General features: G+C 41.7%; 1 protein-coding gene across 1 annotated transcript in view; it reads left to right on the forward strand.

Moving 5' to 3' along the window:
* Window positions 1–896: 896 nt before the first annotated feature.
* The window catches only part of PRKG1 (protein kinase cGMP-dependent 1), a gene marked incomplete at its 5' end in the record, with an annotated part of 1,033,183 nt that continues 1,006,277 nt past the window's right edge, over window positions 897–27,802 (forward strand). The window contains one exon of the mRNA XM_080912438.1: window positions 897–1,207. Coding sequence (XP_080768564.1) covers window positions 897–1,207 — 311 coding nt within the window. The remainder of the gene's footprint in view (window positions 1,208–27,802) is intronic.

The raw sequence follows: 27,802 nt of genomic DNA on the forward strand, positions 1-27,802 counted from the left end.
CCTCTAGAAAAATTCATTGATCTGAGTTTGGCGGCCCAGAAAAGGGAAAATTAGGAGGGTGTAAAGGCTTGGGGGCGGGGATCAGATACCCATCCCTAACCTTCCCCAAAGGCACCAGGACACCCGGGGAATCCCTCCCAGGCACTGTAAGCTCTCACCTTTGGAGAGCCAAGTTTCTTTGCAAGCCCTAAACACCTGTGTGAGGCGCAGCCCGTGGGAAAGGTGGTGTGGGGGACGCAAGAGCTCAGCCACACTGTTTTCCTCGGCGAGGCTGCGGCCACTATCCCTCCAGAAGTCAAAGCTGTTAGCTCGAGCAGTCTGCCGTCTTCCTTGGTCGCCAGGAACCTAGCCCCACATTCTGGAGCCCTGAGCCCGCTGACGCCTCTCCAGTTTGCTCCGGGTCCTCTCCCTCCCACCTCTCCACCTCCGAAGTAGCGCTCCAGCCTCGCTCCGCCCGCACAGCCCCAACGCCCCCGAGCTTTATCAGGCTCCCCACACACATTGCTGGCTTCCTTTGGCACCCGGCGCTGGTGACCCTAGCTGAGCAGCCACCTCCTCCGAGCCCAGACTCCCTCCTCCCGCTCGTGGGTCACCGCGCCTCCGGGCTTTGCTCCCCCAAGCGCAGCGGCGCCCACCGCCTTCCAGGTTTACCCTGTGCTGGACCTGTTTTGCTCATCCCTAAACCCGGAGAAGTGGAATCTGCACACTGAAACTCTCGGTGGCTGGAGCGGCGGACTGGGCATGCTCAGAAGCCAGGCTTGGCTTTGGTCTCAAGTCGAGGGAAGCTTTTGCACTCGTGAGGCAGCGGCGACTTTAGGGAAAGTTGATCCGAGAGGGGAGGAAGCCCCAAGACGCGGAGCAGCGGCAGGAAGGAGCCCCCGGCAGCCCGGAGGAGCATGGGCACCCTGCGGGATTTACAGTATGCGCTCCAGGAGAAGATCGAGGAGCTGAGGCAGCGGGATGCTCTCATCGATGAGCTGGAGCTGGAGTTGGATCAGAAGGACGAACTGATCCAGAAGCTGCAGAATGAACTGGACAAGTACCGCTCGGTAATCCGGCCGGCCACCCAGCAGGCGCAGAAGCAGAGCGCCAGCACCTTGCAGGGTGAACCACGCACCAAGCGCCAGGCGATCTCGGCGGAGCCCACCGCCTTCGACATCCAGGATCTCAGCCACGTGACCCTGCCCTTCTACCCCAAGAGCCCACAGTAAGCAGGGTTAAGCGTCCGGGTCCATGTGGCGCCCAGGCGGTGGGAAGCTGCGGGTCTCTGTATTGTCTGTCGGCCCCTGCCCCTCCCGCTTGCCATGTCTGTCCTCATCCTCAGAAATGTCTCATTTTCACGGCACTTCTTGAGGGGCTGTGCACATTTCTCAGGGCCAGACTCCCTGCGCATCCGTTGCCTTCGTGTCTTTGTCAGATGCCAAGGTATTCTTAAAATATACATATACGTTCACATATGCCACCTACTGTACGTAGAGTTTGGACGCGCCCCAGGTGTGTGTCTGACCGTGTGTGTGAGTGGCTGCTGAACGGAGGAATCAGAATCCCCTTCTTCCCCAAAGCCCCAGCCAACCTGGCCAGCCAGAAAATCCTAACTGCAGGCTCATCAGACTGAAATGAAATGCGTTGATATTACCCTGACTTTCCAAGCTCTTGTGGCTCTCCTGGATTTTTTTTTCTACATGCCGCTGGCGCTTCTTGCTGGTACCGTTCAAACCTGATGTTCTATCACCCCATCAAAGTGTAAAAGAATAAGGAAATATACATATAAAACAGAAGAATTTTAAAAAAATTTCCCGAGTTGGATGACATTTACAATCCATAAATGGAAACCTAGTCTGTTGATTTTTCTTTTTGAAAAAAAAAAAAATGTTTTCATAATATCCAAGAGAGGATATTACTTGTTTTCCTCAAAGAATTTTCACATGATTACCAACGGACACTTCCATTTCCCCACGGAGGGTTCATGTATTTTCAGGGACAGTGTAGTCAAGCACATGCTATTTCTATTGTGGACCATGCTGTGTCACACACTCAGGTCTCAAGACAACTCTTCTGCTGTCCTTGTATAGTGTTAGTCTGTGCTAGAGAGCAGTGTAGTTCTGATGTCAGTAGGATTCACAACTTCGATAGGGACACCGAAGGAAACTTGTTACACAACACGCAAGCCCAGAGTCCATATGGAGAGTGAACAGCAGGGACAGGACAGGAACAGAAGCAGAACACCATCCGAATGGCATTTTAATTAATAGTAATGGCATAATTGGTAAAGCAGAGGATTCTGTTGTCCTGCTCCTAACGACATAACACGGCTGGATGACACGTGTTACATAATAACAGAAGGTCCCTGGGAACCCGTTACTTCATAAACACGGGGGATTTATAAGAAGAGAAAGTAAATGCTTGGTTCTCTCCATTCATCTTTCTCGGATGGGAGGGCCAGGGGATACGTATCGCATACACTTTTGAAAACTTACTTCAAATCTATACATGTTGGCCCTCCTGCCCCACGAGTCATTTACAGGCTTAGCTGAAGGAGTTGGAATTCTGTGGAGTAGGGGAGAGCTGATAGGGGAAATATTTCTGAGACTTTACCACGTTACCATGATAGATGAGCTGATTTCAATTTGTCTTGGAAACCTGTGTGATCTGAGTCCATTGGAGCTTTCTTTGGTAAATTAATATGCAGTCCCAGCATGTGTGCCCACGTTTCAGCTAACAAGGTACATGGCTGTTTCTCCTGGGCCAAGTTCTGCATAATGAAAATATAACTCAGAAGCAGGTCTTTGTATCTTGAACTATTCTATAGGATTGCCATTTCAGTATCTGCAGGACTTTGGAATAACCCACAGCAATGTCTACTTTTGTTTAAAACAAAAAAGACTGGTTTTAACAGTCTTTTAGATGCAGTGTGATCAACCCAGCTGATAACTCCAGTTAAACATTTTCTTTGAGAAAGCCGAGAGAAGTCCAGGCAGTGGGAATAAACTACAGAATGTGGTGCATTTAGAAGACTTTCGACTCTTGGAGAGTGACACAGAACCCTGGTGCTTTTATAAACATCCCCAGTGGAAAATAAAACTAGAGAAGCACATACTTTCCAGCATCCCTGTAGGCACCACTGAGCCTGTTAGATACCTGTAAGGGACTCGGTTGCTAAGGTGATGTTGCCCTGTGAGTTTTGTAACTGAAAGATTACACGGGAGAGAATGATAAGATGCTTTCCAAGTTTAAATAATTTTTGGAAAAACATCTGTTCTTTTTTTAACACGTATATAAAGGAAGCCAGAATAAAATTGCCTTGAGTGGTAGTGTACTTTTCTTAGAGGAAATAAGAATATTATATGCAAAGCAGATATTTTTTTATCCCATGTGCTTTAAATGGCTGGACAGGATAGCTCTACATAGAACTAAGACAATGTGCCAATTTAAAAACTCTTCTTTTTGTGTTTTGATTTTTGTGTTTTTTTTTATAATTTCAATGTATATTGCTCGAAACCTGTTGTTATTCTGACTTGCTGGCAACAAGTGTCCATGTTTTTAATCTTAGTGCAACTTAAATTCCATCTCTTTCCTGAAGATTAAGTTAAGGCTGAGGCAAAAGTATGTGAGTAGCCTGGCGTTTATTTTAGCTGCATGTTCTCCTTAGTTTTTGGTTGCCTTTCCAGGAGATGCAGTTAACTGAGCAGTTGGTGTTCTGTTCAGTTACCTGGTGGTTGAAATGAACCCTCTAGCGTTGCATTCCTGAGGCTGCCTTTGGAGAATTACAAGATTTTAAAACTTCTTTTTGTTTCTTTACAAACGACTGACTATAAAGATCAGTAACAATGTAAAGCAATCTGATAACTTTTATCATCTCTAGAGTGTTTAGTTGGGATTTTCCCTTTAAGGTCAGACCCCACCTCGCCTGTGCTGTGCCTGTGAAGTGGGGTGGCGGTGTTGGTCTTCTGCAATCTGTACGGATAGAACCTTTTAGCCCTTCTTAGGTTATTTATGACTATGATGGGGGAAGGACTGATGTAGTAAGCTGGAATCTGTTTATTCTGCCGCCAGTGAACTCTTTAAGAATGTAAAACCACCAGATTCTGTTCCAAAACACATCAGGCAAAAGATCCCTTAACAATGGATCATACAAACAAACCTAGTCATTCAGTCTGTGAGATCAGGCCACCCGATGGTTCACATGAACTTCTAAGATAATTTTATTTCATGACATTTCATTCCTAGAGATGTACTCACTGTTCCCAAATCTTTTCCATTTTGCTGTCTCGGCCTTCCATGTCATTTCAATTGGACTATCTTGACTTGAGGTGCTATCAAAACTTGTTAATGTCTTGTGTGTTTTTGTAAAGCTGGTGCTTTTTTACCCCTGAGGTGGCTTCACTTCAGAGAACAAGATGACATGTTCTGTTTCACTTTGTGACTGTGGGACAGTTTGGAAGAGTTAGAGGTAAAGGAGATGCATATTTTCCGATTTTTAGGGAGGCATTAAAATATAGAAGATCCTATGTGATTGTCTAAATTTTTCTATTCCAAGAGAAACAGGATCTCCCTAAGTGTTCTGTGTTTAGCTTTGAAGGAAGTCATGGAAATCACACAATTCTAGTGTTATCGTAAGTAGCCTAATATTAAAACATAGATTTCTTTACAGTATTACATTTCAAAGAAGTCTTGCAAATCAGTTCAGTACTTGTAGGACATAATAACTGCCACATGGAAAATACTGGAAGGGACATAACCCTTGAAGAGTTGGGGGGGGGGCAACAATGCTGTATAAGTAAATATTTTAGAAAGTTGAGTTAAGTGTAAAGTAGCTCTGTTCACACAAACAGTTGGTGGATTCTGTGGCTCCTGTTGAATTTTATGTTACTAGGAACTCCTCTGAGGGACATGCTATTGCATTGGAGTACTGGCAAGATGACTATGACTTAAACACTTTATGCTGTGAGGGGAGGAAAGAGGGTATTGGGTACTGGGAAGATACAGCCCACAGCATCAACAGAGACAGGGCGGATCCAGAGAATGGTGGCAAATAGTAGCTCTCGTGGAGTGCCACGGAGGGAACTGAATATCTTATGTTCTATGATTTTATTAAGTGTATTACACATGCTCTGTGTGTGTGTGTGTGTGTGTGTGTGTGTGTGTGTGTGAAGGGAGTTATTAGTGGTGAAACTCTTGGTTCTAACCTTCCACTATAACTATACCAACTAGTCTAACCTAGCCAAAAAGCAGGCAATGAAGACTCTTGAAGGAGCCAAGTACCTTTCTAAATGTTCTCATAGAAAACAGCCTGGCTATACACCACAGGCCAGCTCTGCAGATTCCTCACATAACTGGGTAGACTGATGTAGATGGGAATGCAATCTTGTTGGTTATTGAGATTCATCTTCCCTGTTTCTGTGGGGGAGTTAAAGTCTGACCTAAGGTTATTATAATAGTTTCCAATGTAAGTTTGAGCATTAATTTGACATTGCAGCCTGTGTGGTGAGACAGAAGCTGTGCAAAGGCTTTATAACGTTACCCTGGATCATGCTGATAAATATCTTGTTAGGGCGTTTGCAAGTCCAGTCAAGTTGCTTGCCCCTAAACTGGGACTTGTAATGAAAATAGAGTAGCTCTAGGGACCACCTTGCTCTACTGGGGCGCATCTCCAAGCTCCCACCATTGGTTATTTCACTCAAGAGTTGGGTTTGGATTTCTGGTAAGAAAGGGTAGAATAAGGCATGCAGTGTTTCCATTGTTGCATTTTCCAGGTTATAAGGCATATGGGAACATTTTTTTCCCCTGTCTGCCTAGCAATGGAGGGTCTCCATGGTATCCTAGCAACCATATTTGAACACCAGGCTGCTGCTCTTTCTGCTATCTCCACCATAGGTGCTGCTGCCCATCCCAAGGAGCAGGAATTGCTGCTAGAATCCCAGGCCCTCTGACTTGAACCTTCCTGGCTTTGAGAACACAAGGCAATGTGGCAACTACTCGCATGCTAAAAGCAACACTTACCAGCATGCTCAACAGCTTATTATACAGTCACATCTGTGGCACTTCGAATCCTAATCTGAATTGTTAAGCCAGTGTTCTCTGCCACCCCTCCTGTGACAGCTCCTCTCTACTTCCTCACACCCAGCCTTCTCACACCACTTCTAGGCCCTCCCACCATCCTTTGTAATGATCGCCTTCCTTGCTCTCTCCTTAAAGAAATTTTCTTTTCAGGAGTGAAGTCTGCACAGTTGGTTTAAACTCTGTAAGTACAGTTTTGCTGGTAAGATCAGGGGAATGTTCTCCCTCCCAAACTGACATATAAATATAAACAATAGCAGAAAAACTGCAGCTACACAAAGCAGATGTTTAACACAAGGTAGGGCTAACAGCAGTGCACTCTCTGGGTACACTGATCTTGGAATGGAATTTTATGATCTTAGTCATTAGTATAAAACACCGTAAGAGCAGAGCAGGGAGAAGGCATTTTGAGATACAAGGTAGGACAACAGGAACATTGTTGGAGTTATGTTTTATTTCCCAGGAGGTTTAAAAGTAGCACTATACTTTGTGAACATATAAATATACCCCGATATGAGAACAGTTTGCAAGAAAGCTAGTCCTTTATGGTCAATAACTGGCAAGGACCATATCTGAAAGCTTGCCTCTACTTGGGAAGCCATCCATAGGCATCAGCAGAACATCATGCAGATGTTTCTCTTCAGACTGATACCTATTGGATGCTTTGTAGTTTTTCTCAGAAGCATCATTGGATCTAACATCATAGTGGGATTGGTGGTCTGTCTGCAGGCTTTAGCAGAGGAAAGGGCAGCACGTCCACAGGTAGCTGTTCTGAAATAGCAGGTCAAGAATGGTACTGTTCATCATGACCAGCACCACCACGCTTACGTGCATGGGGACACTTACTCTGTGCCAGATAGTTTTCCTCTGTGTAACCTGCATCATGTTCTTTGATGTGTGTGTGTGTGTGTGTGTGTGTGTTAAATGCATGTATGTATACATTATGTGGGGATGTGCTCACAATATGGGCATGTATAGAAGCCAGTTCTTGATGTTGTAATTTCTCCAATAATTGCTTCTTTCTTTCTTTCTTTCTTTCTTTCTTTCTTTCTTTCTTTCTTTCTTTCTTTCTTTCTTTCTTTCTTCCTTTCTTTCTATTGAAACAGTGTCTATGAATGAGCTTGATGTTTCCTGTTTGACTTGACCTATTTGTCTCAATGCCAAACCTAGATTTTAAGTGCATGCTGGGATTCAAACTCAGGTCCTTATGCTTTCTCAGCAAGCACTTCATCCACTGAGCCATCTCCCTAGCATCATGGATCACAACCCATGTGTAAGGAATATTCTACATTACTCCCCTTTCCCAGTCTTTGGAACTGAACACCTAGACTCCTAGAAGGTGAAGCTCATGTTCAATGTCACACACTTAGTAACAAACCAGAACCAGAATTTGATCTGCTGGAGCTTTTTCCAGCCCAGCTCTAGGTTCTTACACTGCCCTAAGGCCTGCAAGGATCAAGTAACTGTAGAACCTAAGAATAACATATGGTCTGTTCTGGGGAAAGTATCTGTTCATCCATAATCAAAGACAAAGCAGCAAAACCTTGGGAGAAATTAGGTAGGACTTTTCCCTAAACATGACTGAACATTGCTGTCTTCTGGGGAACCTTAAAAATCTCATTGCCTAAATTTTACCACAAACGAACTATAATCGGAGCTTTTCAGATGATGTCCAAGGTTGTTCCAAGATGGATGTGATGGAAAGAATACAGGACATGCTGTGTTAGTAGGACAGAAAATGGAGGACCAGGGTACTCCCATCTAAAGTGCGGAATGTCTCTGTGGACTGAACTCTTCATTGGCTTGCAAAAGCAATGGTGGATTATGTATGTGTGTATGTGTGTATGTATGTATGTATGTATGTATGTATGTATGTATGTATGTATTTATTTATTTATCTATTTATTTATTAGACTATAAAATATAATGTCTTATTGTTTATTATCCTAAGTAAGTATTCAGAGTTCCCCATAGCGCCCCCCTCCCCTTTTTCTCAACCATGGTCGCTTTCTAGAAAACTGCTGAGGGAGCTTTTAAACACATCTTTGCTGACTGTTACCAGCAAGATTGTTTCAGTTCCTCCAGGGTTGGGCTTACAGAATAATTACATATTTTAGTTCAGAGACGACTCTCATCTTTATTCACTGACAACCTCTTCATTAGCCCACCTGGCTCCCCAGTGCTGCCGATTACTTGACTTCATACAGTTTGGGAGCAGATGCTGCCCAGAGTGGAGTGGAATGAGGTAGCTCCAGCTGTGCTTTACCCACCACAGCTGGACCGTCCCTGCAACCATCCGGGCCACACAAAAGCATCACCAGCTCTGTTCAGCTGTAAGCATGCTTCCTCTTTTCAGCCAGCCACAAGTCCTGGCCAGCCATCAAATACACATAGGGATCAGGCATCATCCTAAGTTGGCCTTTCCTGCAGGAGGGAATGTTTCCTTGATTCTCAGCTGATGCTATGAAATTTGAAATTGATGAAGGTGAAACAAAGTCCTTCTTGGAGGAGCAGTGCAGGGCTTGTAGCATTTCTCAGTCTGGTATGAGATGCCTCTGCAGCCAGCTATTTTTTTCCCCTTACAGATATTTTATCCTTTTAAGGCAAACAGCTTGAGCTCCGGCTGAGAAGTACTTTCCAAGGAGGTTTCAACGAAAGCAGAGCTAGCACATCAGCCTCTCAGCCCCCTTCCCAGACAGTTTGGTCTGCAAGAATGGATCTAGGCAACCGCTGGCAGATGAGAAGCCTGAGGTACACCTGCACGGAGGGACCTTAGGGGATATAATCCCTACCCCTAGTACTCTGAGCTCACTGCTGTCCCTATGGCTAGCTAGCTCTGCATTTCCTTCTTGTGTACTATCCTCAAGGTATTGGTAATGATCTCCAATTGGAGTCCACTCACATTTGTAATCCAATCATTATCTTCTCAGATGTGAATCAACCAACATTGCTCTTCATATAAGCAAGGAGGGTAGCTAATATAGCTGTAAAAACCATCTCCTTGCAACCAGGGTCAACAAGGAGGAGCTTCCTTGTCTCCCCACCCCTCGTTTGCATAAATGTAACAATGTGTTTCGTGGACAGACAGCGTGCTAGAGCAGAGCAGGTGGGAAAAACTGCCCAGAAGATGAGGACTGTTAATTACACAAGAAAGTTAATCATATGCAAGGTAAACATTTTCATTATGAATGCTGCATTTAGTTATTAGACCTGAATGGGAAAGGACAGAGGAATAAATAAGGAAATCATACAGTAGTGGTGAAGACATATGACCAAGAACATGCATGTGTTCATTTATCACATTTAGCAGGACGAGAGAGTGCAGGCTGGTGCTGGGACACAGCAAAAGTGTCTGTGTGGGAATCCTTTTTGTTTGTAATTCAAAGCGGAGCACAAAGTTAGTAGAGCGGCTACCGGTGGCATTTCAGTGCAGGCCTATAGGACAATGTTTGCCTTTGTCAGAACAGTACTGGCTATGACTTCTGACAACTTAAAGATCAGAAATACATCATGCTGCAAGACAGATATAATTGATTGATTTATCCACAAATGCAGCGTTTCTAGGCCCAGCCAAAGCATGAGTAAGTAGTTTACATGATTTTTATTCTAAGATGGCAATGTTTCTAAAACAGATATGAGGTTTTTGATGTTAGAACATCCAATTTCATTTTTCTCCCTTCTAGACCATATGTATGTAGTCCTTAGAAACAACATTGTATTTTTCCTTCACGTTAAACAACTTCATTATCTGGCATTTGGTTTAATTTGGTTAATTGTATTGAATGCCAATGATGACAAATTTGCCACAGCCAAGTAAAAGGATACTTCTGCTGTTTATGAAGCAGATGTATTATGGCAATATCAAGATTGCACCAGATCTGGAGCACAGAGTAATGAGATTGTGTGAGGGAGAAAAAAACATCTTGTGGATATACGATGCATCATCCTAATGGTCCGGTTTTATCAATAAATTATGTCTTTGACAGTGCTTCTAAGTCTGGACTAAGAGGGAAGGAAAAAAGGACACTCACAACAAGATGGAAAGGTGGGCATTCTTAGTTTTGTCCCTCGATCTCTTGGTCCAGGCTGTTAGGACGGTGGGTTGGCCATACAGTGCTGCATCTGCCTGGCACATAGGCTGAGAGGAAACACAGCAACACATGTCTATCCAGGACACACTTTCCTTGAGCCACTGGTGACTGAGTATCACACTTGTGTATTGTGCTAAGACAGCGAAGATAGCCTGGACTAGCGAATTGTGCAGCGTTAACAGGGTGTGTTGAGTATGTGAAATCGACAGGTACTATTTTGCTAAGCCTGTGATGGCACCTCCTCGTGCCAGTGGGAGGAGAGAAATAAGGAAACATGCGAGCGAGCGAGCATGGGACTCAGTGTGAATCATGTTCTTCATCCTAGATAATTGCTACTCTCTTATTTTGGAACTGTTTAACGATACCAAAGCTTCAGAAAGAAAGCTCAAAGACACATGGAGAATCAAAAGAAGGTTTGGGGCTGGCAGAGCCATTCACGTGAGACTGTCTTTATTTTGAGCAATGGAGTCCACTTAATAGAACATTCTCAGTTCTGTGTTGTTGGAGGAGTTTTTCTCGAAGAGCAGATGGAAGGAAATGAGGTGACCCATAGCACAGATTTGTTATTTATATGCTGCCCAGCTTTGTTGGACTGTGGTGCTGAGCCCCCGCCAAAGTAGATGAGCAGTGGTTCTTGTTACAGACCTTAAAAACATTCGAAGTGTTGTGAAAGAAACAATTCTATGACTTTTAAAAATATTTGTAGTCTTGATCACAAAGTAGTCATTTTTCTGTTCTTCCAAAGAGCTCTGTAGATTTTTTTGTTGTTCTTCATAAAAGGAAAATATGAGCTAAAAACACAGTTTGTCTGACTCTGCTTTCTCTTTGTTTTAGCGTCGTTTAGCAAGGAGACCTCTGCTTTCTTATGAATGCAAAGGAAACCAAGAAACTAAGGGTCCAATAGTTCATGGAACTAGAAATGGCATTGGACTAAATGGCAGGACTCTGTGATGCTGAGATAATATTCACGGGATGGGATCCAGGATATATAATGAGCTACTTAGCCATAATTGGCCCATCTTTTGATAACTTCATGCAAACTTTTCACAGGCTTCCTGGGTTCACCATCTTTGTTTTTTGTTGGATTGCTTAGGCACCAGGGTGTTTTGACCTTCGGTAGGGAATGCCTAACATAAAAATGTACTTTCTATTTGGTAGCCACCTGCTAAAGAGTATATATAGTCCATGTCCTTTAAAAATAATAATAGTTAAATCAAAAGAAGGAGAATTTAGACACTTGAAAGCATGACAAATGTCTGTTTTGAACACCTATTTACATGTTTATGAATAATCATAACTTATTTTTTGAACATACTGATATTTGAGGAATAGTAAATTATTTTCACCTTTTAATATTTTATCTATAGCATAATTGTAGGTACTTAGAGCAATGCAAGTCAACAGTCTACACATTAAGAAATGAAGAAATGAGAATGGTCAAGGTTGAACCACTTTGAGAAGATTGCCTAGTGAGGTTATGCTGAGAGATGAACCAAGTTAAACCAGCCTGTTACTGGGATGTTTATTCTAAAGCATAAAATAAAAACACCCCTCATTCCTGAGGAGGTCACCCTTCTTGAGTGGTACCTTCCATGGCTTGTCTCAACTTTGGATGTAACCTCTTCTTCCCACCCTGCAAGGTCCTATGCCATGTAATCTTTGGCCACAGGTGCTAGAGCAATAGTCAATTTTAGTGACTCTGAAAACTTACTGGAAGAGTGATGGATTGAAAGTGGCTCAAGTGTACATTTATTTGTCATGGCAAGAGTAGGTTTCTTTGCTAGATGGACTTAGAAGTTATTAAATAACATCTAAGTCAACTCTTGCTAGTGAGTTTTTAAATCACTGATGACAGCTTTTCTTTCCGGTCCTTCACTCCCTTCCATAGTTCAGTCTATCGCTTTATCATCATGAAATGAAACAACATCATTTTCAAAACTACACGTCTTCCAACTTGGTTCCCCTTTTCTTTCCTTTCAAGCAACCTGTGCCTGCTCCTGTTGAATAAAATTCATACTTCAAGGAAATCGCCTCTTCATTTGTTAGTGATTCCTTTTCTTACTTTCCTCTCAGAATTGAACATCTTTAGTTGAGCATTATTAGAAAGTTTACCAGATACCTTTGAATTCAATAATGTCTCTGTGGATTAGTTTTTAGCAGCTTTTTGTTCAATCATCTGTCAAACTCTATTAAGGAAGCACTAGACTGTGTGTTTCTTCTTTTCACCCACAAACCATTTGATACCTAAACATTGGCATTTGGAGAAAATATGCTTTACGATACTGCCTTCTCTAGGGGCTATTCCAATACGGATTAGGCCTGAATAGCTGAGCTGGGGTTGAGTGTGTATTTCTTACTGCCTGGCTTTGTACTGCTGCCCTTTTCTGCCTCAGGCTCACTGGGGTTTAAAGTTTATATTTTAGTTCCCATTTGGCTCTCTTGCATCCACCACAACACAGCAAATTCCACCGAAACAATACCTGTTTCTCTATCAATATGCTGTGAAGTTGGAGCTCAAAACATCATGGATTCTTTGTCAGATAACAGACAAGATAATTCCTTATGGTGTTTTTGGTCTTCAGATACTTTTTAAATCTAGAAATTTGAAAATTATAAACTCAAGAAACTAGGTACAGTAGAACTTGTAGGCATATAAGCTTTGAGCAGAAAAAGGACTGACAGAGGTCTGAGTTTGGATGCTTGGACTAACCTATGTAGAATTGCCAATGCTCATCTCAGACCCCGTCATTCCATGAGCCTAGCTCATGTTTGTATCGTCTGCCCTACCTCTGAAAGCATTTCAGTTTTTTTTTCCAGCCCTCAGAGATTACAAAGTCTTGAGATGCCCCTTCTAATTTGAATCATCTGTGAATGTAAATTATCTTTCCAAGGCAGCATCCTTGTCCTCTGGCTTATTAAATGCCTTGTCTGAAGCTCTGCCATGTAAAACCTCCTGAACTGGTTAACCTAGAGAAGCAAAGGGATTGATTGCTAAGAGTTACAAATACGAAATTAATAGCAGCTACAAGAGAATCTTTTCAAATTCTTATTTTTTTTTTTTTTTTTTTTGCAGACACAGCCAGCACTCTCAGTAACAAAATCCTGTCAAGCTTAGAATAATAGCTTGCTAATTTTGACTATCCAAAGATTCTCAAAGATCTTAATATTATGAGAAGCTAGGGACCATCAAACTAATGATGAAATACTTTTTAATTAGGTGCTTGCTTCAATGTTAACCAAAAATAAGACAGGAATTTTAAAGGTTGATTTTGTTTGCATATCTTCTTTTAGCTCTTCAAGATGAAAACTGGTAATACCCAGTCTTATTTGAAAAATACTTTTAAAATCTCACTTGATCCTATGCGTCTATGAATATCTGAGGTCATATTTTTAGAAGGCCATGTGACTGGGTAGCTATAGCCTTTGTGAGTCCTAAGAATGATGTTTAATAACACCTTACACTCACTGGCAATACAATTAATATGTACATGGTTTCACTTATGTCCTCTAATATCTGAGTGAGTGAATGAGTGTTGTTCACCTTTAATTCAGAGACAAGGACAGAAGGGATGAAGGAGGTGAGAGACTATAATCCCCTAATACAATAGCTCTTAACTGATCAGACTGTAAACAACACAGGTGGACAGACTCAGGTCCACCCCTTCCACATTGTGTGCATCCCTAATGTATTCATGCATTGCTTAGAGAATTTTTTGAACTCTGTGGCTCACCAATGCACTTATGGAAATTACAAGCAGGTAGGCCCAGAACACAGCAACTGTGATCGATAACAACAGAGTCTCTGATTCAACTGTTCTTGCACAATCAACTCCATCTCTGATACTGAGGCTGTCTCAGCTTCTCTTTCCTCATTATGAATAATGATTATAATATGGACCAGGGTAAGAGATAATATACATATCATCTTAACATAGTAGCCAATCATAGTGGACTCCATAATTAGTTTCTCTTGAGGTAGTATTACTACCATCAATTTATGGATTTTGTTAAACCGGATTTCATAAAGGAGTAGGCAAGTGGGCATAAGATGTAAAAACCATTCCAGTAAGGGTAGGACAGAGCCCAGGTCAATTCAAGCATTTGTTGGGTGTGAAGGAGAGGAAGGGGTGATGACAGCAGGAATCCTATGTGACGTCAGTTGCGGATTGCCCATAGGCAAGAACGTTGGAATACAGGCATGTTTGAAGTTCTGCTGTTCATCTCATTCGGCGAGAGTTTCAGGTCTATGGAAAAATCAGAGATGGATTGACTACGGTTGAACTGTAACCTATATGTAAACTAAGCTATAAACTGTAATGAAAAGTTACACTGTCTTCTTCACTGTCTTGAAGAAAAGCTCTTGTGTTTGGAAGATGAATATTTGGTGATCATTCTTTTCAGGTTCATTCATGAGAATTTATAATAATTTGTCCTTAATATTTGTTTGAACTCTTAGGTCACTGAAAACATCAACTATATCTTTGCTACTCAGGAGTAAGTTTCTAAGGACCCCTGCCTTAATGACTTGATTCTAATCTATCAAAAGTATTTAGAGAAAAGTGGCTTGGCTATTTTCTGAAATATTTGCCTGGAAGTTATTCACTGATAATGGATTTCTATTTGAAAACCATTTATTCCCAACTCGAGTATTTACTGTCCAGACAGGGAAGCTCTCAGGCGCAGAACATAATCTTAGCTCATAAATGTTTTCTATTAATGACCTTGATTCTCCATCTCAAGATGTCTTTTCAAAAACAATATGATTGTGGGTAAAAGCCGTGATAACGGCCCTGTTAGCCTGTGGAGGAATACATTAATGGTCTCGGATGGATTCTTGACAGTCATGCTGATGAGCTGAGAATGGAAAAGCTTAAGCATAAAAATACAAATACTAGTTCATTTTGAAATGTGTCATGTAGTGCAAGAAAGATAGATTGTTTTCTATAGCTTTATTGAGATCTAATTTGCATACCATAAAATTCACCCAGCAGACATACACAGTGATAAAACCTGCCATAAGAGCCGAATGCGGTAGTGCATGCCTTTAATCCCAGCACTCAGGAGGCAGAGGCAGGCGAATCTCTGTGGGTTTGAGGCCAGCCTGGTCTACAGAATGAGTTCCAGAACAGCCAGGACTCAGTGGGACAAAGAAACCCAGTCCAAAAAAAAAAAAAAAAAAAAAAAAAGAAGAAGAAGAAGAAGAAAGAAAAAGCAAAAAGAATAAAATCTGCAGCAGTGAGTTTAGGAAACCATTGTAACTACCATCGTTGTTCATTGTTAGAACATTCCAGCACCTTCCAGAAATACTTGTGGCTTGCTTACAGTCTCTGCCTTCATCCTCATCCCCTGACAACCAGCACTCTGCTTGCTTCCTGTCTTTATCAGTTTGGCTTTTGTATAAACTTCATATAAATGAACATTATTTTGACAACTATGCCAATGTACTGGAATGGCTATATGTCTCAATTTTATGATCTATTCAGTGCAGTTTAGAATGTTAAAAATGTAGTTGGGCCCTAGACAGTTACAATTACATTAAACTCTAAATCTTATCAGAATCAGAAAATTGGCTGGTCTATTTTCTGATTGGTTTTGGAAAAATTCAGAGTTGGGGAAGTTTTAGTTTTTGACTATATTCGAGGAGTTCGTGTGGCAATGGCTTGATTAGCAGTCACAGCAATCCAAATTTCTACTTGTCATTTATAGGATAGGCATGGAGTACAGGCCTGGTTCTGAGGCATTCAGATGCACTTTGGGCTAATATTCATGGCAGGTAGGGGATATTTCCTTCATTTTAGAAATAACATAAGGAACATATGATCAGTGAGAGCAGTTAAGTAATTTGCTTGACTGCACAGAACCCACAGTCTGTGTTTGTGGCTACCTGATCTATTTATCTTAAGGTACTGTAGTAAGCACACTATATGGCTGACACTATCTACAGGCGTCCATTGATTTCTATTTTCTTCAGCACAGGTGTATGCTTAAGGAAAATATTTACTCTTCATTAGGTGTTCATGTGTGCCGGTGTGGGGGGTATGTGCATAAAGTGCTGATACTTGTGGAGGTCAGAAGAGGGTTTCAGATCTCTAGGTGCCTTTTTTTTAGAGGCATGTGTGAGCCACCTGATACAAGAGGGGGGAGCTGAATCTGGAACCTCGACAAGAGGTTTTATGCTCTTAACCAGTGAGCCATATTTTCAGCTCCGATGTGGGTTTCTCATTGAACCTAACTTTCCGCTTGCCCCTTTGGTTCCTGTGCATATTCTGTTAGGGATCGTCTGATGGAAAAAGGAAAAAAAAGAGCCTCAACATGGTCAGAGTAGTTGTCAGTTCCTCGGGTGAATATAGAACTGATCCAGGAACACTCTGAAATGAGAGGGACAAAGAGAGAAGAGAGCTCAGACTTACTGAGGGAATGGACAAGTGTGCACAGGAGAAATACAAGACAAAAGAAGGCCAGCAAGCTTGAAGTGAAGGCAGACAGTTCAGTTCTTCAGTTATGCCTGAGGTGGTGATTTCATGAATACAGTCAGTTTTGATTAAAATTCCCTCTTGACAAGCACTGTTTTATAGGAGGAATCCTAATGGCTTTCTGTTTCAGTGGGGCTGAAAGCAGATGAAGAAGTCTTTGGTGTATAGACCAGCTGGTCCTGACCCCAGTGGGACCCAACTCTGATTTAAGGTGGCTACAGCTGACTCCACTTTGTTTCATTAAAGACCTTGGCTTGCAATCAGAAGCCAAGTGCCAGTCAGTCCTGCCTGCTGCAAAGGCTTCTGGGTTACAAGCCAGTTGGGGATGCTGCCAAGGCTTTTGCCTATTCAGCAGTGAAATGAGGTGGTGCTCTCAGCGCTGTTCCTCATTGTAGAGGTAGCACTTTGAGAGAATGAAGAGTAATCTTATCTTGAGGATTAACTAGGGACTGATAAAGAGGGTTTTCAGAGATGGAAGGTGGCAGGAGGACTTTGTGGTGAGCTGTAGGTTGTGACAGAGCCATCCTGCTCCCATCCATCCATGTGCTGCTGGAAGACATTTCCCAAGAAGTTGCCTACATAGCGTGGTCTACGATCCAGAGAGCCCGGGCTCGGGTGCTTCAGGTAAGGACAGATACGAGTGGAAGTATAGCTGACAGGGCGGAAGAGATAACAGTTTCTGCTCCTGGTCTCATAGACCAGTACTGGCCAAACTCATACCACAGGTGACCAGGAGCCACTGGTGTCTATGTTTGAGAGACCACTGGATATGCCCAGTGCTAGATTGCTGATCACACTGTCCAACTTCTCTTTAGTAGTACTGCTGCCCACAGCCATTGCTTAGGGCACTTAGCTGAAGCCTAGAATGGATCACGGACTCATGGTTCTTTCTTAGCTCTGGTCATCTTGTAAGGCTGTGTTACTCTAGGATTTACATTGTCTGTAGTGAGTTGGGTAGGGAAGGAAGGGTAATAGAGACTATAAACACAGAAGGTGTGTATACCTAAGAATGCACACAGGGCAGAGAAATAACTCCAAGTCTTCAAATTTGCTGTAGAGAGGGAGCGTTCAGAAATAGTAAATTGTATACCAAGCGTTTTCTGTTAACTATAGATTCAACCCTCAGTTGCACAAGTGGTTGGAAGTCATGGAGTCCAGCAGCCAATTTCATATTTTGCATTTAAACTAAGAGAAGTGTGTGGCATTTAAATGGACTCATTTTTATTAACATATTTGCCATGGTAATTAGGGATTGAAAATTAAATAAACTCATATATGTATGTATGTATGTATGTATGTATGTATGTATGTATGTATGTACATGTACACACACACACACACACACACACACACACACACACACACACTCTCGTGAATGGTGCAGAGCTGTTTTATAAAAAAGCTGTAGAAACCACCATAGATAATTGTGCAGGTTGACACCATTCCTATGTGTTGTCTGTATTTTCAGAAGCCAATGCAGATGGATTCCACAGTGCAGAGACAGAATGACTGAGTTCCAAGTGTGGGTCCTGGACTGGCACTGGCAGTAGAATCTGATAAATGGTTAAAATGGAGATTGTTGGGCTTTGGTTTTCCACCATGGCTGGGACTTAGCTGTCAGTTCCCAACAACCCTTCACATGATTCTGACCTGTCTTAAGGTTTGAGAACTCTTGGCAGAATAGGATGGGAAGTTAGCAGGAGTAAGGCGACTGTGTTATAAATCCCTTGGGAGGCAGGGACGGTGTGTCTGAAACAAGGTAGCAGACACACAGAGTGAGAAGCAGCCTGTTTATCTTCTGCTATAGCTCGGCATGTCCCCTTCCTCTCTCTACAATATTACATGCACAAGAGGTCCTTCTTGCTCAATCAGATGGAAGTAGTCTTGCTTTGTAGACACCTGTGGCTCAAAAGTCATTTAAGCCTACATTTCTTTTAGTAATTAATATTAACTCTTTTAATTAATCAGATTAATCATTATTCTTGTATTTACTTCTCATGTATCTGTGTGTTTCAACATGACGTGTACTCAACCACACACCCCAGTGCAACCTTCTCAAAAGCAACACATTTGAGGTAGACCCCTGGGTCATCTGTTCTCCGCTCATGCATTATGGTACCACCTTTCTTCACATGGCTTCATTGTAGAAGTTATGTCTGGTTCTTCCTCTTAGCCCCATGTTTCTATAAATAAGACTCAGACTGACAATATTTACAAGTACCATGGTCATAAAGCTAGGCTCTTCTCTGACTAGATTATAGCTAAAATAATCCATGTATTCTGATCTACATTCTCCCCTGTAATGGTTACCTGTGCTTGGGTACCAGTCAATGGTCATGTCATGTCTTCCCAGGTAAATCTCTGAGTCTGTCTCTATTCCAGAATTTTTTCTGCCTTCTGCATGTTTCATCCCACTTTCTATTCTACCCTTTCTCTTAGGTCATAGGCTTTTAAATTGGTAGGTGATACATCCATATAATATACAATATATTCTCTCTACACTTTACTAGTCCCGATGACTAAATTTGTTTCCTGGTTTTGTCTTTCTGGAAGTTTCGTGTAAGTGCATCTGTGTTGATGATGACCCCAAATGTTGTCTGACACATAGTATCAATGTGCTAACTGATAATTTTCTCCTGATACACAATACAAAGTACACAGGGACAAGGCTTCATGTTAACATCACACTAGGGATATATGCAAAGAGACCAAAAAGGCACATGTGGTCACAGAAAGCATTTGCTTAGTACCCTCATTTCCTCAGTTTCTTTCTCATTCTCATGATTCCCAGTTTCTAACTCTTTGTACTGAATCTGAGCACAGCAGTTGTATCAGAATGTAAGAGTTTGATATTAACAATTAGAAAACAAAGTGGAATGACAGTGGTCTCTGTGTTTTGATTCTGTGTGGATCATTTATTTTGTGGATAATGCTTGGTTGAGAAATATGAGTAGGACTTCCCAATACTAATATATATTGTAAAAAATTAAAATCTGTGACAGAATTTGGGGTTAATACCCTTAGGTCAAATTATTTAGTTCCTATGTGTTTTGGAAACAAGTTCTTCTCATTCCTCAGATCATGAAGGACAGTCTAAAAGAATAGATCCTTTGTGACACTTTCTGTCTGTTTGATATAGTACTCCATAAAAGGCATTACTCTATTGCTCCAGGAAAATAAAAGAGGACATTTACCTAAGTAGTGAGAATAAAAGCAACCAAAATCTGTGTGATCAGTTTGTGTTAGGTCATGTGACCAAGTGAATTTCCTGCAGAGTTTCCAGATTTTAGTTTTTATGGGGTTTGTTTTCTGAATTCACACACATAATGTTTTTTAGACTAGTTGTCATCTGTAACAATAACTAGCATTTGCATTTTCACTTCTTTTTCATGTCTCAGGTTAGTATGTACAATTTAAAAAGCACTTGAAGCTGTGGGGTGTTAAATAACTTGGTCCAAGCACTGTGTATAAATCAAATCTGAACTCACACCCAGGCCTAGCTAAAGTTCTTACTTGCACATTTGTACATTAGCACTAAAGAGTGCCATAAATGTAATTAAGCCATTTTTCTTCATCTGATGAAAGACACAGAGAAGCTAAGAGTTTCTTGACAGTAATAAGTTTTTAATGTCTAAGTCTCTCTTCATCTCTCTTTCTCTGTGTTTATATGTCTGCCTATCTTCCTGTTCCTCCCTCACCCTCTCCCTCTTCTGTGTGTGCATGTGTGTGTGTGTGTGTGTGTGTGTGTGTGTAACAGAGGTCAATGTCAGGTTTTTTCCTAAGTGAAATTTGCCTTTGTTTTTTGAGACAGGGTCTTTTACTGAAGGAGTTCATTGATTGGCTAGCTGTACTGGGTCATCAAGCCCCCAGAATCCTCTCATTTCTGATTCTGCACATTGGGATTACAGGCACATCTGCACATGAGCATATGGTGGTACTCAACCTCTCTCTCTGCCCTCTCCACCTCCCCACACATGTTCTGATTCTTTTATTTGACAGCAAGAAGCTGGCCCACTGAGCTATTTCTCCAGCCCTTTAAAGCCTCCTTCAACTAGTTCCCTTGTATTTTATATCCGCCTGGTTTCTAATGTTTCACAACTATTTTTCCCTTTGGAAATCCCTTTTGTTGTAGATGTAAAGGCAGTCCCCTAATAGTTTCTGTTTTCCTTCTCAGGCCATAAAATGTTTTGATGAACTGGTTCAACTCTTGTGTTTTTGTTATCAAATACCCAAGAGCTTATAATGCACGTTTCCTCAGGTTGAATCCAGGGGCTCTATTTACTTGGCTAGAGTAGACTTTGATTCCCCATTTCTTTAGTCACTTTTAGGAATAAAATAAGCAATTTCATTTAAAATTATTAGTTCCAGTTTTACATCTGTCTTATTCACTGAGGGGAGCCTTACAGGTAAATGCAATTCCAAGTTATTTTCAGCACAACTATAAGGAAATTCTTTGACAGCAGCCAAACATGGTTGGCTTTGTTGCCTCTGGTCAAACTCCTGTGTCACAACTATAAGGGACCTGAAGGAACACATTTTCAGTTCAAGAGAGTTACTTTATTCTGTGCCTTATACAAGTGCCCAACAATACACACAGGTGTCAGATACATTTTAAGGAATCAAGGCTCCAATAAAAAGAAAAACTAAGGAAATTTCATATTTGAAGGAGAAACTGGATCCTTTGTTTTACTAAAGACAAGTGGTTCAGGGAAAATGAAATTGAAGGCTTTTGGCAGAGTCAAAGGATGGATTTGCTACCTTTAAATGTATTATTTTCACATTTATTTCAGAAATAGAAATGCCATGTTCCTAGCTACAGTGGGTTTTATAATTTACTTTTTCCTGGTTTTTCATGCGACCTTCTGTTATGGATTCGTATGTGTGATCATAATCATTTAGTCAAACTATTAATAGATTGTTTTAACTTTCCTTCTCATCATCATAACAGGATGGGCCCAGAGAAGATGGCTCAGTAAAGTTCAATGTGTGTTAGTCACCTTTCTGTGTCTGTGATGAGGCACCAAGATTAAAGGCAACATGTAGAAGGAAGAGTTTGTTTGGGGTTTATCTTTCCTTTGGGAGAGTTCCTAATGGCAGGACAGCAGGTGGTCAAAGCAGGAAGCTGAGAGATCTTATTTCCATTCTCACTCAAGAAGCAAAGAAGGAGTTGGAAGTAGGGTAAGCCCATAAACTTTCAAAGCTTACCACTGGTGAATACTTCCTCCAGCGAGATTTACCTTCTGAAGGTTCCATTATCTCCCATATAGCACACTAACTTGGGATCAAGTGTTCACATACCTGAGCATAGAGAGGGCATGTCTCTTTCGAACCACTATACCATGCGAGCATGAGGTTCGGACCCCCAGTACCCATGTGCAACCTGGACACAGTAACAAGGTTCTAGGATTCTAGAACAGAGAAGACAGCAAATAGGCAGGTCTCTAAAATTTATTGGCTAGACAATCCAGATATATTGATAAACTCCAGATTTGGTGAGAGACACCATCTCAGAAATGAAGAGGGAGAGTGAATATACACATGCACACTCCCAAACAAAATGCATTGTGACCATTTCTTAGCTCCTCTATGGCATTGCTGAAGGTACTGATCATGTACACCTACCCTTCCATGCTCACGTCCCCCCACCTTCCCCAGTCCCCGTATTCCCTCTTTAGTAAACCATTTAAAAATGTGTGGCTGCATTCGTGTGTTTGTGAGTGTGTGTGAGGGGTCGGGATATAAAAGAAAGCATCAGATATATTGGAACTGGAGTTCTAGGTGGTTGGGAGCTGCCCATGGGTGTGCTGGGAGCTGAACATTGTCCTCTAGAAAAGTTAACTGCTGAGGTATGTCACTCTTAAGAAGGAAATTACCACGGCTTTAGAGAGGTAGAGCTGTAGGGAAAGAGAGGAATAGTGACAGAAGTGATATAGACCTAAAAACGGTCCAGTACTCAGTGCAGTCCCTAGTCCTCTAATATTGAATGAATGCTTACTCTGCTTTGTCTCCGGATTGTTTTCCACAACTCTGCTAAGACGCAGCATCTCTCCATCATCATCAAAGATGAAGTTGTGGCTACTCTGTGGCTGCTCTTACTCCAGTGATAGTTGGGCTAGTTGGTAAAGCATGGTGCTTTCATGCTAGGACTCTGGAGTCAGACTAACCTGAGTTCAGGTATGAATTTCGTTTCTTGCCCATAAGGTGGAGTTGAAGGACCGGAGCAAAGGACCACACTGGGCAAGAGCCTGCTTTCTAAAGGATAGTCTCTTACTTAAAATCTCACTTTGTTCCATTATGCGTTGTTTAGGCAAACTGTGCTACATTTTTGTGCTTTGGTCTCCCTTCTGTAAAACAGGTAATGTTAGGAGAATGAAGCAGTATTTATAGAGCACCTAGAACCAATGCTGGCATGTAAAAACCATGTGTCTAATGTTACACCTCTTTATTATTCCACCAGCCTAGGAGCTGTTAACTACAAGAGGTGATGCCCACAGGGGACACTCACCAATGTTTGGAGGTATTCAGTTTGTTCGAGTTGAAGCAATGATAAATACCATGCAGTGATAGTTACCATGCAAAGGTAACCACAACAAGGACTTACTATCTCAAGATGTCAGTGTCATAATTCCCTCAGCACTAGGAGTCTCCACCCTGGGTTCCATAAGTCCCTGGTACCTATCCTGGGCTGTTCTCTCTTGGCAGTTTTTATTCTAGGTGGAGTATAATTGTTGCTATGTTCTGAGTGGTCTCTTCTTGGGTATCCACTTTGGTTGGTTTCCATACTGTGGTGATATATAATGCTTCTTATTTATGACATAGCAGGGACCAGGGCTTATATCGAAGGAAGCCATGGAGACTAGCACAGTGGTTTTCAACCTTTCTAATGTTGTGACCCTTTAATATCGCTTCTCATGTTGTGGTGACCTCCTACCATGAAATTACTTTTGTTGCTATTTTAGAACTGTAATTTTGCTACTGTTTTGAGTTGTAAACCTCTGATATGAGGGTGTCTCATATGTGACTCCTGAAGAGGGTCATTCGAACCCTAGAGAAGTCACAAACCAAAGGGTGAAAGCCACAGATGTAGCCTGAGAGGTTTATCCCCTAGTATCTTAGGCCTGGTGGCATCTGAGAGTTTGAGACCCATCTGACTGACTTGTTCTCAACTCTACTTCGTTGACTCATCTTTTATCTTCCTCCTATAGGGTTTTCCTTTCTGTTCATAGCTTGCTTGCTTTCTCTAAGCCCAGCACTGCCCACCTCCCATAGAGTGGCTTATCTCTCAGGAACTTTTGATTCAGTTCATCCCTTTGGTGGAAGCAGAACTTGTCTTGAGTTCTGCACTAATCATTTGGAAAGTTCGCAGGCTCGAAGGGACAGAGTTTACTCTCTGCTTCCTGAAGGCTCGTTGTCTCTCGGTTTCCCATGCTTTGATTCTCTGTTCAGTGCTGGCACACATCTTAAGAGGTTGCCTTGAGTCATCTCCTCTTCATCTCCTTCCCAAGTGAGCTGGGATGAGGTCAGCTTTCTGTTCATAACATGAATGGGAGCTTTCAGGTCTTTCAGCCTGCACTAAGTTCTCACGGTACTTCTCGCTGAACTTGAATGACACTTCATCTGTGAAACATCATTCACAGTATGTGACTTGGATGATCGGGAGAGGCCATATGCTTGCCCTTGGCCTGGCTGTGTTTGAATGCAGCTCAGACACTTTCTGCCTTATGTATGTTTGCAGACAAATTACAGGGGGTCTCAGATCTAGCTCTAAAAATATATGCAACAAGCTGAACCTATCTCTTAGGATGGTTGTGTGAAATGATGGTCTTTCTCTAATTTCTTTGGAATGACCCTTCCACTGACTCATCCTCACACTTTCCCCTGTGTTGCTCAGGTATTGAGGAGCAGAGAGCCTGGAACTTGGAGTGAGTAGCAAAATGGACAAGCCATGCCTATTGCCACCACGTTAACTGGATTTGAAATAGATTAGGTGATTTGGGTAATCAGGTCTCAGTTTCTTATTCTTCATCACTCTTAATACTAAGATCGGGAAATGAGTCTGTGTGCTGGGGAATAGAACATACTTCCCGCCTAGTGCACTCTCCTGTACATGGTGGGGGAACATATGTGTGAGAAAGTAAGCCAGCATTAGCAGCCTCTCCCAGAGGCAGATGGGTTTGGGAAAAAGAAGACATCATTATACTAAGGTTGGGACTTAACTCTTGAGAATTTTAGGAAACCAAACCAAGCAATTCGAACCCAACTCTATGTTCTTAACTGTTTGAAATCATCAAGCCAATCTACAAATACACTTAAAGGATACCACTATGCTCTACTTTTCTCTGAACACTCTCCCTCCATCCTTTTGCTTCCAGTACCTGGTTCTGCTGAACTTCCCTTGACTTACAGGCTGCTTTTTTTTTTTTTTTCTATAATTCCCTAGGAGACAACTGGAAGGCTGTAGATATTTTTCTAGTACAAAGCTTGACTGACAGGTAGGAGAGCAGGTGGTCTGGCTTAGGACCACATAGAGATGTCCTTTATTTTCTAAAGTTCCCTCCTGCTTGCTGTGAGGCACCAACAGCGTGGTGCTGCCTGAAACTCTCTGTTCTAAGCTTTCTTTTTTTTTTTTTTTTTTTTTTTTTTTTTACTGCCAACTACTTCCTTAAGATGTTCACTGTACAGTGGTACTTATCTCTGACGTTTCTGCCATGCATTTTGACCGAAAGTGGCCCTTTGCTGAGACTTTCCCACATATCTGAGCTTCCTGATAACACAACTTTTATGTTTCTAAGGTTAATGAAGGTCGCTTAGGGGGAAACTCATTGGGAAAAAATATCTTTCTTACAACTTGACATGGTTCAAGAGCTGGCAGTAAATTCTCTCTACCTTAGATATCAGACATCCATAACCATTTATTGCAGACATATAATTTTAATGAATAGCATGACAGCAGTGCTGGTGTTTTTCCTTAGATCTAATAATTGAAATAGATTAATTAGGATATACTAAAACTCTATGCGATGGCTCGTATACTCTTCCCACCCCCACACAGAGTGTTGAAGCTACTAAACCGAGGAAGTACTTGTAGACTCTCTTGGGATGTTGACTGCAATCTATTCTCTTCAGCCTCTGGGAAAATAGTGTCCCTAGCTCCAAACACTCACCCTGAGGGAAATAGTTTAGTAAGAAGAGGAGTTAGATGACCTATATTGAGATATTTTTAACCCAGTGCTGTGTGGCATAAAGTTACTGAGGAATTCATTTATATTTCGAAAATGTATGCACCCACTATGCACGAAACTCTCTGGTAGATAATACTCAAAGTGAGGTTGTTATTAGAATATGTTCTTTTCTCTGGATTTTGGCCAGATAACTTCCTTGTTTCTAGTTTGCTGACATAAAAACAAAATATTTGTTTTGAAAACTTTATACATGAGTTCTGTATCTTCATAGCTATCCCATCTCCCAACTCAACTTGTCCAATACCCTCTAAATTCATGGTTTATTCTTTTTATTGTTACAAGGATATACATATGTGTGTGTGCATACACACACCCCCTAATGAGTCCATTTGTTGTTATTGTTCATGGGTATGTGTCCAGTAGATTGGACATCCTATGCATAACTCTTTCCTCAAGGCAACCAGTCTCCAGCTCTCAGCAGCCATTAAACTCTATTTAGGGGTAGAACAATCTAAAATGTTTCCTGTACATGTTGGCCTGTTGGCTGGTGGTGACTTCATGCTAATTTTATTGAGACAATGACAGTTTTGAGGTTTTATATATGATCGATCTTGTCATGACTTGGACATGTGATAGGCATGACTAACAAAAGACATCCTGGGCCTGTGGCTCTTAGAATCATCCAATCACTTCCTCACACACTCACTCCGTGATTTACCCTAAGCATTATGTGTAGGGGAAAATGCATTACAAATGCATTTGTTGTACTAGTGGGTTTTAAGACAGAGTAACATCAATGCAGTAATAGTAGAAGATTTCAGTACCTTCTCATCGTATTCTCCAATGAAAAGATCATCTTAATAGTCTTCCTGACAGTGTTGATACACTGGCTGAAAGAGTGTGCTTTGTTTTGCCATGAGTCCCGTCAGTAACGGAACTTCTTGAAGGGAAGGGCAAATTTACCATATTTGATTGGATATGATTAGATACGATAGGGAAGCAGTAAGAGTTTAAAATTTGATGTCAAACTTTGGAATAGGTAGATTCTCTAGACCCTTGGCATTTGTCAGGGAGTAGTTTGGAAATTGTTCAAGGATCTAATGGATCAAACATGAGAATGCTTCAAGAAACTTCGCTCAGCTACCCAAATAAAGGCTCTTGGAGCTACTTGATGCTTGTTTTGAATAGTGCAGCATATTTCTCACACTTGTCAAATTCCACCACTCCCCACTAAAGATGTGACATCAGATAACATGCAAATTTTTTCTTGGGCCATGGGTCATACAACTTGAATCTTAGATTAGGAAGGTCCCACTAGTGTGCAAGTTCTCCTCCAACAAGTTCCACATTTACTCTATGACATATCCTAACCACTAGTGAGTTAAAAGACTTTCAGTTCTTGATGGGTAAATGACAAAGTAACCAACAGAGAAAGGGAAGGGGTAGATTTGATGGTTTTGAGAAAAAGGGAATGGGATTCCTAAAAGAAGACAGATCCAGCAAGTCAAAAAATTACCCCCCAGTTAAACCTAAGCCCAAGCCATCCTGGGACTGTACATAACTTGTTCTAAATTCATTTGATTTTGCCTTAGTGATCATTTTTACAGATACAAAATGTATTTCATCCCAACATGAAGATGGAGAGGTTTTAGCCATGGGGAACTTAAGGTTTTAGCCATAGGGAAGTTTCTGACAGTTCATAGCCTGATGTACTCCCCGAGACACAAAGGAACTGTGAGAAACTCTCTTCTTGTTATGGACTAAATGTTTGTGTTTCTCAGTTTCTATATTAAAGCTCAGACACTTGACATACCCCATGTGGTGTTATTTGAAGATAGGGCTTTGAAGAATGTAAATAAGATTAGATTTGCTATCTCAGCAGGTGCACACACTTGCTTCCCAGCCTGGTCACCTGAGTCTTGCCCCTCAGAACCAACATGATGGAAGAACTGACTATTTCAATCGTTCCATGATCTGCACACATGGGCAATGGCACAGG

Source organism: Micromys minutus (assembly GCF_963924665.1).
Source record: "Micromys minutus genome assembly, chromosome: 2".
NCBI lineage: Eukaryota > Metazoa > Chordata > Mammalia > Rodentia > Muridae > Micromys > Micromys minutus.